A 13,496-nucleotide genomic window follows, 5' to 3' on the forward strand; every position below is an offset into this window, starting at 1 on the left:
AGGGTTTGGTTCAACACTAACAGGGCTGGCCCTCAAATGGTTATTAAGTATTCTTTCCAATACTATCACTTTCTTTACTCATTTAATTAACTTGTTTAATAACCAATTTTCTTGTAGTAGATCTTTTGAGAAAATGACAGGTGATTTATATAGAATTGTTCAGCATAATAATGAATCCCTAAGGGATTACATAATCAGATTTAGCAGGGAAGCTTTGGAAATCCCCAACCTCGACATGGCACCTGCTGTTGAAGCCTTCAAGATGGGACTTAGGAAGGATTCTCCTTTCTATGACGACCTCGTCATGACTCCATGCAGGAATCTTGACGAAGTCAGAAACAGGGCACTAAGATACATTCGGATGGAGGATGACAAGAAGGCTCATGGAAACTTGATTATCCCAAAATATGAGTCTATCAACAGGAAGTCCGACTCTCAACAAAAGTTCTTCAGACCAAAGCCTTATTCCAAGCATGATAATCCCAAGATCAATGCTGCGGAAGAAGACGAAGACGACGAAGAATATCCTAAAAAATCTGAATATTTCTTTAACCTTGATATTGGTGGTGTAATTTGTGCCATGCAGGATTTAGGTGACAAGGCCAAATGGCCTAAGAAAAATGAGAAGCCTAGAATAAACAAAGACAAGTCAAAATGGTGTTTATTCCATGAGGACTTTGGCCATCGCACTGATGATTGTATAGCACTTCGGAAGGAAATAGGATACCTTCTCAGCAAAGGACACCTGAAGGAACTATTTGGAAAAAACAAGGACAAAAGCCAGGATCCTGTCAAGATACCTGATAGGGCACCTTCTCCACCACCTGGAGCTAAGGTGGTATCCTTCATTTCGGAAGGATCTGACATCTGCGGAACCTCGTATTCAGCAGCTAAGAAACATTCCAGAGAAACAAAAATGGAAAACGGAGAAAGACCTCTCCGTACTTCCACATTGACGACTCAAAGAATCATATCCTTCGATGAGGAAGATAGATGTGACCTTATGGATCCTAACCATGATGGTTTGGTAATTACTTTACGTATAGCTAACTGTTTTGTGCGCAGGATACTTGTCGATGGAGGAAGCTCTGTGAACATTATCCAGATGGAGGCTTTGAAGAAAATGGATATCCCAGAAACAGAGATTATCTCGAAATCCTCAGTTCTTGTTGGATTCAGTGGCAAAACCAAGAACACCTTGGGAGAAATCAAACTTCCAATATACATTGAGGGAACTAACTCCCTACAAAAGTTTTGCGTTATTGACTCTCTATCTTGTTGTAATGTGATTTTGGGCAGGCCCTGGATCCACAACATGAAGGCAATACCCTCGACCTACCATTAGTGTGTGAAACTCCCAAGTCCCTGGGGAGTCATCAAAATTGAAAGTGATCAGCAAGATGCCAAGGAATGTTATGCTTCATCAATGAAGTGGACTACAATGCCTACTCAAGCATAGCAATTACAACAACAACCAGGGAAGGTCCTGCAACCAAGAGAGCAGGATGTAAAGGAAGTATCTTTGGATCTTCAAGATACTGAAGTCAAAGTATTGTTGGGAACAAGTATTCCTGAGGATATTGAGATGGAATTAATATCCTTTCTAAAGAAAGGAGCTTCTACCTTCGCCTGGAAACATGAAGATATGACAGGTATATCTAAATCTATTATCACTCATAAACTTGGTATAGACAAATCTTTCAGGCTAGTACATCAAAAGCGACGGAAGTTTGCTCCTGAGAGAAACGCTATCATACAAGAAGAGGTGCAGAAGCTGCTCAAAACCAAGATGATAAGAGAAGTCCATTATCCTAAATGGTTGGCCAATCTAGTTGTTGTCTAGAAGAAAAATGGAAAATGGAGAGTATGTGTGGACTTCACAGACCTAAATAAGGCATGTCCAAAAGACCCATTCCCTCTCCTGCACATTGACTCAATGATGGATACAACTGCTGGCCACGAATTGCTCACATTCATGGACGCATCCTCAGGATTTCAAAAAATTCAAATGGAACCTTCAGATCAAGAAGACACAGCCTTCATGACTCCCACAGGTATATACTGTTATACTGCGATGCCTTTTGGACTTAAAAATGCAAGTGCAACATATCAGAGGCTCGTCAACATGATGTTCAAAGACCAACTGGGGGACACAATGGAAGTTTATATAGATGACATGGTGGTAAAGTAAAAAAAGGCCGAGGATCATCTGAGAGACTTGGCAACAACATTTGATATCCTGGATGAATACAACATGAAGTTGAATCCAGCCAAGTGTCACTTTGGGGTCAAAGCAGGAACATTCCTGGGATACATGGTCACCAAAAGAGGGATAGAAGCAAGCCCAGAGCAGATCAAGGCTATCTTGGATAACAAATCACCAAGAAATGTCAAACATGTCCAAAGATTAACCGGAAGAATAGCTGCTCTTAACAGATTCATCTCAAGATCTTCAGAAAAGTATAAAGATTTCTATGATATCCTGAGGAAAAATCAAAAGTTCGAATGGGGAGAGAAGCAAGAAAGGGCATTGGTATCCTTGAAGGAATACTTATCCTCAGCACCACTCCTAATGAAGCGAATTGATGGTGAGCCATTATCACTGTACCTAGCCGTTTCCGGGAGTGCAATCAGTGTTGTCTTGGTCAAGGATCATGAAGGTCAACAACATCCGATATATTATGTAAGTAAAGGTCTACTAGATGCTGAATCCAGGTATTCTTATCTTGAAAAATTAATTTTAGCACTTATAATGGCTTCCACTAAACTTAGACATTATTTTGAAACTCATGCTATACTTGTAAAGACTAACTATCCTATTAAGGCTGTTTTGAGAAAACCAGAGATGTCAGGTAGAATGGCAAAGTGGGCTGTAAAACTTATCGTATATGATATTTTGTATGAACCAAGGACAGCCATCAAGTCTCAAGCACTTGTCGACTTTGTGGCTGATTTTAGCCAGGATATAATTGAAGAAGTTAAAAAAGAAGTTCAGCAATTGGAAGTCAAGGAAAGTTGGACCCTACATACTGACGGTGCCTCCAACATTAGAGGAACAGGTCTAGGTATCCTGCTAAAATTGCCACAGGGGGACATTATATCTCTATCTATATCTTGTGAATTTCAGGCTACTAATAATGAGGCTGAATATGAGGCCTTAATAGCTGGTTTGCAATTAGCTAAGGATATGAAGGTCAGGTATCTTCAAGTTTATGTTGATTCTTCTTTATTAGCTAACCATTTCAATGGCTCTTATGCAGCGAATGCAAAGAATTTAGCGAAATCTTTAGAAATAGTTAAGCAATTAGCTATGTATTTCGAGACATGTGACTTAGTGCAGGTACCAAGAGAAGAAAACACTGAAGCAGATGCCTTAGCAAACTTGGCATCAGCTCTCAAGATACTAGGAGATGTCAAGATACCTATCGTGCATATCTTGACTTCAGCAATAAAGAAGAACCTTGAAGTCTTAGAAACTTCAAATTCTAAGGATAATCCAGCATCTTGGACCAATTCCATAATATGGTATCTTCAGAATAACGAGATCCCAGAAGGAGAAAATCCCAGAGCATTCCTAATGAAGGTAACCCAGTATATTATCCTAAATAATGTATTATTTAGAAAATCACTTGCAGGTCCATACTTGAGATGCTTGGAATATCAAGAAGCACAAGAAGTTCTTAAGGATATACATGAAGGTGATTGTGGAAACCACACTGGGGGCAGGGCCTTAGCGTCCAAGATACTAAGGACAGGATAATTCTGGCTAATAATGAGAAGAGATGCAATGAATTTCTCCAAGAAGTGTGATACTTGCCAAAGACATAGCAACATATTACATCAACCAGCTGAACCATTATATCCTATCTTCTCCTCATGGTCATTTATGAAATGGGGAATGGATATTGTGGGAAAGCTGCCCAAGGCTCCTAGTGGAAAAGTCTTTATGCTAGCCATGACGGATTACTTATCCAAGTGGATCAAAGCAGAGGCATTTGTTCAAGTCAAAGAAAAGGATGTGATCTCATTCATCAAACGCAACATCTTAACAAGATTCGGTATCCCAGCAGAGATTGTTTGTGACAATGGATCACAATTCATCGGAAAAAGAACAACCAACTTCTGTGAAAGTTGGGGAATCAAGATGGTGACCACAACTCCAGTACATCCTCAAGCTAATGGTCAAGCAGAATCCAGACAGGAGATATGGTATTAAGAAAGGCATTCCAGAATACCACTAACCTAGCAGATGGAAAGCTAGCTCCAAAGTGGGAAGGCCCTTACTTAATCTATTCAGAAGCAGGTAAAGGGGCCTACAGGCTAATCACTATCGAAGGTGTTCCTAACCAAGAGCTTGGAATGCTATCCACCTCAAGGCGTATTTTTGTTAGTATACTTAACTGATATGTTGGTATCCTCAGGATAAGAGGTATGTTCCCTCATCTATTTTTACATTCCTTGAACTTTATTATCTCCAAATCAATTTTACTGACTTAAGCATCGGAGGGGTGTTAGCCAGGCTAACACCCACCCCTCATCAATAGCTTAGTGTTTTGCAGTTATCCTAAGGATATGTTATCTCGAGAACAGTCAGAGGCTGATCACCTCCCAAACGAATATGATATCCCTAATATCCCTCAAGGTTTAAAGGTCTTCACCTTTCCAACGAACGCCAGGGTCGCACGAATAAGATATCCCGGATATCTCAAACGGTTTAAAGGTCTTCACCTTTCTAACGACGCCTGGAGCGAACGATGATTCGGGTATAGTTCTAGACGGGCTGACCAGACCAGCTGACAATCCGTCTATTTTTGGCTATATACCAAATCCTTAAGATAAGTGGCAGACGTGTCACACAAACGGTTTATAACATTTTCATGTTATCTAAGGTTTATAACACTTTCGTGTTATCTAAAGTCTTGGCATAATCATGCCCATATGTTTGGGATCTTCCCCAGTTTTATCTCAAGCTTAGAAATCTTCATGTCTCTTAAGTAAAGCCTAGTCGCCAGTAAAAAGGCTTTATCGCCAGTTAAAAGGCCTAGTCGCCAGCAAAAAGGCTTTATCGCCAGTTAAAAGGCCTAGTCGCCAGTAAAAAAGCTTCATCGCCGGTTAAAAGGCCTAGTAAAAAGGCTTTATCACCAGTTAATGGGCCTTATCGCCAAAATTATCTAACTTTGTTCCGACAGATTACTAAGAAGATTGCTAAGTTGTTTTTAACTCAACAACATCCCAGAAGCTTAATACTTAAAAAGTTCAACAATTGGGGACATCACGTGTAAGCCTATCAGATTTATAAATAATCTCTAAAAAGGTACTCTTTACACTTAGTTCTATTATACAATTCATATTTCAAGGTATGATCTTTTGGTTTGATTGTGATAATTCACTCAAGACATGAGAATATGTTATCCCTAAGATATCTTACACCAAAGATATCTCAAATACATGTTTTCTAAAATTATATAATCTTTGAGATATTTAATACATTATCCTCAAGGTGTTTTATTAAAAGATAGATTTTCCTGGAAGTATAGCTGTTAAAATACAAGAAGGATATCCTCAAGATATTTTATCTTCAAGATATCTAATCTCAAAAAGATGAAATATTTCATAAACATATTCTGCTCAAAATTTACTTTGGAAAATTATCTAAAAATGGCATACATGCAGAACACAATGATTAAACCAAAAGATTGTGTCATTACTAACGTTAAATGCAGATAAACGAAAAGACGATGCCTAGGCTTCGTCTTCAACAAATGGAAGATCCCTCCACCAGGCATCATCTTCAGGAAGACATAGGCTTCATCTTGAAACTCAAGATCCCTCCACCTATGTCAGATATCCTAAAGATTACTTGTTCAAGACAGAAAAATGAAAATTGTTCAACAAACATCACAACCCAACATTAGACCACAAACACAAACATAAAAGTTGGGCTCAGGCTCTTTCTTTACCGCCATCATTGCCCAATTGCACCTCGTCACCAACCGTCTTCACCGCTCCCTTGGTCGCCTCATCCACTGCCTCCTCCACAATCTTCACCACACCACTGGGACCAGCACTCTCCGTATCCTCACCAATAAGCTCAGCCAAAATCTTCTCCCAAGCTGCCACATCCCAGAAAGAGGTATCAACACCGGCATCTTTTGCCTCTCTGGCCATCTTAAGCCGAGACTGGAAGATGGAAATAGCCGCAGACCTCTTCGCACCCTTAGTAACCCCTTGGATCTGTGCCAAACGATCCGCTTCTTGGTGGACGAGTTCCTTCTTGGCCATCGAGAGTTCCTGCTTTAACTCCTCACTTTTCTTGGTCTGCTTGTCAATAAGATTGGTTTTGACAGTTGCAATCTTCAGCATCTCGGCTATACGAGTGTTGGAATCAAGAAGCTCATAATGAAGATCATTAAAGCAGGAGGATAGCTGTTCCAAACCCTGTCCAAAACAAACTTTCCTCAGCATATATTATTTCAAGAATATGAGGATACTGGCAGAAGGTATACCTTGTTAAACTCCAGATTGCAAGTCGGAGAAAAATCAGATGTTACCTGGGTTTTTCTCTTTTTGGAAACCTTGGCGCGACTACTCTCAGGTTTTGGTAAGGAGGCAGGGACAACTTCTTTTTTCTTGGTACTACGAGTAGAGACCATGCTGTCAATATCATCCAAAGCAAAGGCTGAAGCAAATTTACCTACAAGAATACAGGTTAGTATCTCTAATCCTCAAAATATTTATACTAACATTTTAATGTCCCTTACCAGACATAACGAAGCTCACGGACGGAGATGACTCTTGGAGACCAGATTGAAAAAGAAACGTTCTTTCTTCCTCTCCTATGAGACAGAAAGAATTTAGCTTGTTCTCAGTTTCTTTGCCAGGAGGAGCGATTTCGAAGAACTTTAAGGCTACGATAAGATAAGATAAAAATATGTCAGTCACAAGAATAACAACATACAGTTTTAAGACAACGTATCCTACTTTTAGTCACCCAAAGATGTGGGAGGTTTTTAGGATTCGGAAGGGAGTCTCTCCTAACAAAAAAGAATTGCTTCTTCCATTGGTCGTTGTTTTGGGTGTTCTTCAAAACTAATGGGGTTCGTCCAGATCTGGTTTTGAGAAGGTATCTTGAGGATCCGTGACTACGAAGGTCATAGATGGAGGCAAGCTCAGAAAGGGTGAGATCCAAAACACGATCGGCGATTAGTCTCTCCAAGACAAACAAGGTCCTCCAAACCATCAGCATGGTTTGGGTAAAACTAAGACCGATTCTGGTAAAAAAACTCCGTGGTAAGGGTGGGAAAAGGATAAGTAAAGCCAATCTTAAATGGCAAAAACGGAAAACAAATCCAGGTCTTAGAGACAAAATCAGATAAGACAGCTGGATCAAAGGAGCAGAAAACAGTTCCCAGAGGGAAGCAGCCTCGGGATCGTAAACACTCAATATCATAATTGTTGAACGTACATATCTCATTCACAGGATTGGCAAGAAGATTTTGGGAAACAAAATCCTCAATGCCAGAATCATGAAGCTTCGGACTCATGATTGCACGAAGATAAGGAAAAGAAGGAAGAAAGAAGTTACCTGAAGATGAAGATGAGATAAATCTTAATTATCCGGGTAATTATAAAGATTACCTAGGGTTTGGCGAGTAGCTAGAACGGCTGACGCTTGTATTAAATATCCACCGCACAATATTTGAAATTCAAAATTCAAAAATTTTATAGCTGTAATCCTTATCTACAGCTGTTAAAATTTGGGGACAATTGTTAGGGCACGGATTTTCAGTATCCTCAGCAAAGGTTATGTTCAGAGCAGATTTAGGATCCGGTATCTTCCAAGGTAACAGGTATCCTAATTACATTATATAACTAACACGATCTTTGCTTTTACCAGGTCAAAGATAGTTGTATAAATTCCCCAAAGACTCGCACTTTCACTTAATAAAGCATGACAAGAAAGGAAATATGCTGATTGAAGGGCTAACAGCTAATTGGAATAATTCCGCAGTTTCCTTATTTATATGATATTCAGTTAGCTTTATATTTTTGTATAAATAGAGCTCAAAACCGGATCATAACACACATTCTAGACACACGAGACTTACTAGTACTCGCATTCTCTGTAATCACGATCAAGTTTGAGCTCCACCATTGTAATCACCTTTGTTATTAATAAACCGGTGGTGATAGTTTTCACCGCCCGGGGTTTTTTGCTTATTATCCTAAGGATAACGGGTTTTTTCCTTGCAAAAAATCCTTGTGTTCAAGCACTTTTGAATTCATTTTATACAAGCACCTAGTCCCGATTACTAATTTGGTTACGAAATTACCATTGTCAATTTTTGACCAAAACATGCACGTATGATAAAGGTATGGTTATTCGAGACAGAAGGAACCAGACCCTTATAATATCTGAGATGTTAGGGACCAGACGCTCATAATATCTAAGATGATAGGGACCAGACCCTCATAATATCTGTGATGTTAGGGACCAGACCCTTATAATATATGTGATGTTAGGGACCAGACCCTCATAATATCTGTGATGTTTAAGATAGAATAGCTTATGGTATACCATAGGGTTTTATGAAAGAAAGTATGTAAGAACGTATGCATGTAAGTATGTATGAAAGAAGTGATAGTAAATAAGGTATGAATACGTATCTCGGGACACGTATGAGTATGGTATGAATGTAATGTATGTTAATTGATTAACTAGAACTCACTCAGCGTAGCTGACTTTTAGTATGCACGCAGGCAAATAGGTTGAGGCAGCTGGCTTGAGGAGGGACACATGGCACGAGCTAAAGAGATTGGCATCCATGAAGAAGTGTCATGACTATTTTATGTCAATATTTATGAAAAGACAACTTGTATGTTAAGACATGATTTGATGTTTTGTAATGTAATGCATGAAGTTTTAATTATTCCGCGAAAGTTTTTATTAACTCTGATTTTAGAACTGTGTTTATGATTAAATCCAACACAAAAGTAGGGTTACCGGGAACGGGGCCTTACATATAGAAAGACCTAATTCGTTAGTACAGTTAATGAATGAGAGGCCTCATTCGTTAACACAGTTCTAACGAATGGGACATGCCTATAAATAAGCCTTCCATAGTAGACTTGCATAGAGATCCGGGCCATAATTTATCCTCCTACTGTTACCATGCCGGATTCTCTCTAGACATCCTAATGTATTCATACATCTTCATCATAATGTATTGATCTCCAATAACGTATTGAACACGATCTTAAACGTATCGATTTGCGACTAGATTCCTGGCTCGTATAACGTCTTCTCAGAAATGATTACAAATTGATCGAGCTATATGCGTTTAAATTTTGCGACTGGAACAGGAGCTCAAAACGATTCAGGAATGTTTCTAGGTCGCAATTGATATATGGTTTAGATTCGGGATTAAGAGAGGGTTGTGTGGTACTGATTAATTGATTTATAATCATGTATTTATAGGGTCACATGGCCAAATCAGTCCGCGGCCATGGTTCACGCAATTTTGATTATTTTACTTAATTGTCCGGCTATTACTCGATGTTAATTGGAATTACGGTTCGCGTAGGTTACGGAGTAATCCAATTATCATGATTTACATGATTATTCGAATCAAAACGAAGGCGGGTGGTCGCCGACGAAATCGACGGGGGAGGAGATAAAAGGTAAAGAAAGAAAAAATAATAATAATAGTTTTTCAAAAATATTTGCAAATCGGTCCTCATTGTTTGGTTGGGTGCCGAAACTGATTAAACCTTAGTTTTTGGTCCAAAAAAGCATTAATTTGATATTTTAACGGTATATGAAAACTTTAACGCGCAAAACATAATAAAGACAAAATCGTGTGACATAATTAATACTCTGACGTAATAAATAAGATCCTATTACAAAACGGGAAGGAAAACAAATACAAATACTAAAACGAAAAATGACGAATATCACAGCATTCCCAACTTTTAGGAAATTTCGTCCCGGAATTAGGAATTAACATCCGTAGCAAAAAGATGCGGATACTTAGTCTTCATTTGGTCTTCACGTTCCCAAGTGAATTCTGCACCGCGCTTAGATTCCCAACGAACCTTTACCAAAGGGATTCGGCTACGCTTGGTTCCTTATCCATTCTATCCATTATTTCCACTGGTCTCTCAACTAAGTGCATTGTCTTATCGATGCGCACTTCATCGAGAGGGATATGAAGATTCTTATCGGTTAAACACTTTCGGAGGTTTGAAACATGAAACACTGGATGAATGCCTTGAAGTTTTTGCGGAAGCTCGAGGAGATAGGCTACGTCTTTGATTCATTCAGGAATCTTAAATGGACCAACAAAACGGGATGCTAGTTTACCCTTCATACCAAAATGGACCACTCCTTTCCAAGGTGAAACTTTGAGAAGGACAGGGTCGCCAACTTCAAATTCCAAGGGTCATCATCGCTTATCAACGTAAGACTTTTGGCGACTTCTAGCAGTGAGCAGGTTATTACAGATTTGAGCAATTTTGTCGGTGGTCTCTTGTACCATTTCGGGTCAGGTGAGCTGGGATTCACCGATCTCGTTCCAACAAATAGGAGAACGACATTTGCGGCCGTAGAGTGCTTCGAATGGAGCCATTTTGATGCTCGAGTGGTAACTATTATTGTACGAAAACTCAATCAACAGAAGATGAGTGTCCCCATTACCACCAAAGTCAAGTACACAAGTTCTTAGCATATCCTAAAGGGTTTGAATGGTCCGTTCTAATTGACCATCCGTTTGAGGATGATAAGCGGTACTAAGATCTAGGCGGGTTTCCAAAGCGGTTTGAAGCGATTTACAAAAGTGGGACACAAAACGACCATCACGGTCAGAGATGATACTCAAAGGTATACCATGACGACAAACAATCTCGTTGACATAGATTTACGCGAGCTAATTGATTGGGAGTTTCTCTCGAATGGGAACGAAATTGGCTGACTTGGTTAATTGATCGGTGATTACCCAAATGCTATCATGCTACCTTTTTGTGGTCGGAAGTTTTGTGACGAAGTCCATCATAATGTTCTCCCACTTCCAAATCGTAATAATTGGTTGCACGAGCAAACCAGAAGGCTTTTGATGCTCGGCTTATACTTTGGCACATGTTAGACATTTCCCAACATAGATAGCGATATCTTTCTTCATTTCGGGCCACCAGAAAGTAGTTCAAAGGTCGAAGTACATCTTATCTGCATCGGGGTGGACAGCATATCATGACTTGTGAGCTTCGTCAATGATAACTGTGCGAAGATTGTCACGATCTGGGACCCAAAGACGATTAAGATAGTAAAGCAAACCATCTTGCTTGGTATCGAGTTGGAGTTCAGCACCACACAACATCTCTTTGTACATATTGTCTTCGGTGACCGAGATGTGTTGGGCTTCAAAGATACGTAGCTGAAGGTCGGTTGGAATAACAACGCTTTGGAGAAGAATACTCTTAACACAGGTTTTGTGTCTAAGTGCAGCCACTTCATTTTCTTGCCGGGATGGTAATGTATTTCGTAATTGTAGTTGCTAAGGAGTTCGGCCCATCGTCGTTGCCTCATATTTAAATCTTTTTGGTCGAAAATGTGTTGGAGGCTCTTGTGGTGGGTGAATACCACACATTTCGTTCCATACAAATAGTGTCTCCATATTTTCAACGCGAATACATCAGCACCAAGCTCAAGGTCGTGTGTCGTATAATTCTTCTCGTGAACCTTAAGTTGTCATGACGCGCAGGCGATAACCTTGCCTCGTTGCATGATAGCGCAACCAAGACCTTGATTTGAGACATCATAATAGACAACAAAATTCTCGTTTCCTTCGGGAAGGGCTAGGATAGGAGCTTTGCAAAGCATACGCTTTAAGGTTTGGAAGGCTTCATCTTGCTTAGCCCCCCACTCATAAGGTTTACTCATATTAGTTAAGGCGGTGAGAGGCAAAGCAATCTTTGAAAATTTCAAAATGAAACGGTGGTAATAGCCGGCAAGACCAAGAAAGGATCGAACTTCCGTGGGTGAAGTCGGAGTCTTCCAGTTTTTAACAGCTTCGATTTTAACAGGGTCGACATGAATGCCTTTTTCGTTAATGATGTGACCAAGGAATTCGACTTCGTTTAGCCAAAACTCGCACTTGGAAAACCTGGCAAAAAGTTGCTCTTTCTTCAATAATTCAAGGATATCATGTAGATGCTTTTCATTCTCAACTTTAGATTTCAAGTAAATGAGGATGTCTTCGATGAACACGGTCACAAACTTATCAAGATAAGGCTTACACATGCGGTTCATGAGGTCCATAAATACTGCAGGTGAATTGGTCAAGCCGAATGGCATAACCATAAACTCGTAATGACCGTAGCGAGTTCAAAAGGCGGTTTTTGGTATATCATCCTCATGACCTCGCAATTGGTGATAACCCGAACGAATATTGATTTTTGAAAAAAAATATGCGCTTTGAAGTTGATCAAAAAGGTCATCAAATCTATGAAAAGGGTAATGGTTCTTAATTGTGAGTTTGTTGAGTTCACGATAGTCGATACACATTCGAAAGGAACTAACCTTCTTTTTAACAAAAAGAACAGGTGCGCCCCAAGGTGATGAACTTGGGCGAATGAAAACCTTGCTGGAGAGTTCTTGGAGTTGACTCGCCGGTTCTTGCATTTTTCGTAGGTGCAAGACGATATGGAGCTTTGGTGACAGGATTCACACCAAGCACGAGATCAATACGAAACTCTACTTCACGAGTAAGAGGTAAACCAGAAACATCGTCAGGGAAAACTTCAGAAAAATCACGAACCATTGGAATGTCTTTTCTGGTTTCTTTTCCACGACGTTGGCAAGGAAAGCCACATACTTTTTACGTAAGTATTTTTGGGCTTGGGTACACGACATAAGTTTGAGCCCTTTGGAAGGCTTTTCACCGAAAATACGAAAAATTCGATCGTCATGAAGAGGAATCCGAATATACTTTTCAAAACACATGATTTCGGCATGGTGTTGAGCTAACCAATCCATGCCAACTATGATACGAAGCTCCCGAATTGCATAGAAATAAGGTCGATGGAGAAATCATAGTCATTGAGATTTAGGCTGCAACCACGAATCACTGAATCAATCGAGATAGTTTTACTGTTTGTGACTTCAACCGTAAAGGATTTTTCGAGCTTAGAACGAGACGAAGAAAGCATAGGCTTAAAATCGAATGACACAAAATTCATATATTGGCACCGGTATCAAATAAAATGTATGCATAGACGTTATTAACCAAAAACGTACCATTCACCACATCGTTGTTATGCTGAGCTTGATTTGCATTGACAACAAATGCCCTTCCACGTGCATTGGGGGCGGCTGGTGCAGCTTTAAAAGTTGAGGCTTGGTTAGTTTGAACTGGTTGAACAACTTGATTTGCCATGATCTGCGGAACTAAGGGTTGATAAGCCTGAACTTGATTGCCTTGTGCGGATACACTGGCTAAGCG

At 39.8% G+C, this 13,496-nt stretch overlaps 1 protein-coding gene across 1 annotated transcript; it reads right to left on the reverse strand.

The window, feature by feature from the left end:
- Positions 1–11,743: 11,743 nt before the first annotated feature.
- On the reverse strand, positions 11,744–12,815 carry LOC143588328 (putative mitochondrial protein AtMg00860). The gene is made up of 2 exons (XM_077069361.1): positions 12,635–12,815; positions 11,744–12,318 (listed from the first exon to the last, which is right to left on the reverse strand). Exons 1-2 carry the CDS (start codon positions 12,813–12,815, stop codon positions 11,744–11,746), a joined length of 756 nt encoding a protein of 251 aa, XP_076925476.1.
- Between the last annotated feature and the right edge of the window lie 681 nt (positions 12,816–13,496).

The sequence above is a fragment of the Bidens hawaiensis genome, unplaced genomic scaffold, assembly GCF_021521415.1.
Source record: "Bidens hawaiensis isolate Kalapana, Puna unplaced genomic scaffold, B.hawaiensis_p1.1 tig00036318_1, whole genome shotgun sequence".
Classification (NCBI taxonomy): Eukaryota; Viridiplantae; Streptophyta; class Magnoliopsida; order Asterales; family Asteraceae; genus Bidens; species Bidens hawaiensis.

What these genes read in the sequence shown, in the direction of transcription:
- LOC143588328 (XM_077069361.1), bottom strand. Translation starts at nt 12,815, where the DNA reads ATGGTTCGTGATTTTTCTGAAGTTTTCCCTGACGATGTTTCTGGTTTA. An exon ending in TCCAAGAACTCTCCAGCAAG is followed by an intron (nt 12,319 to 12,634) that starts GTTTTCATTCGC and finishes ATTCACCTGCAG; the next exon opens with TATTTATGGACCTCATGAAC.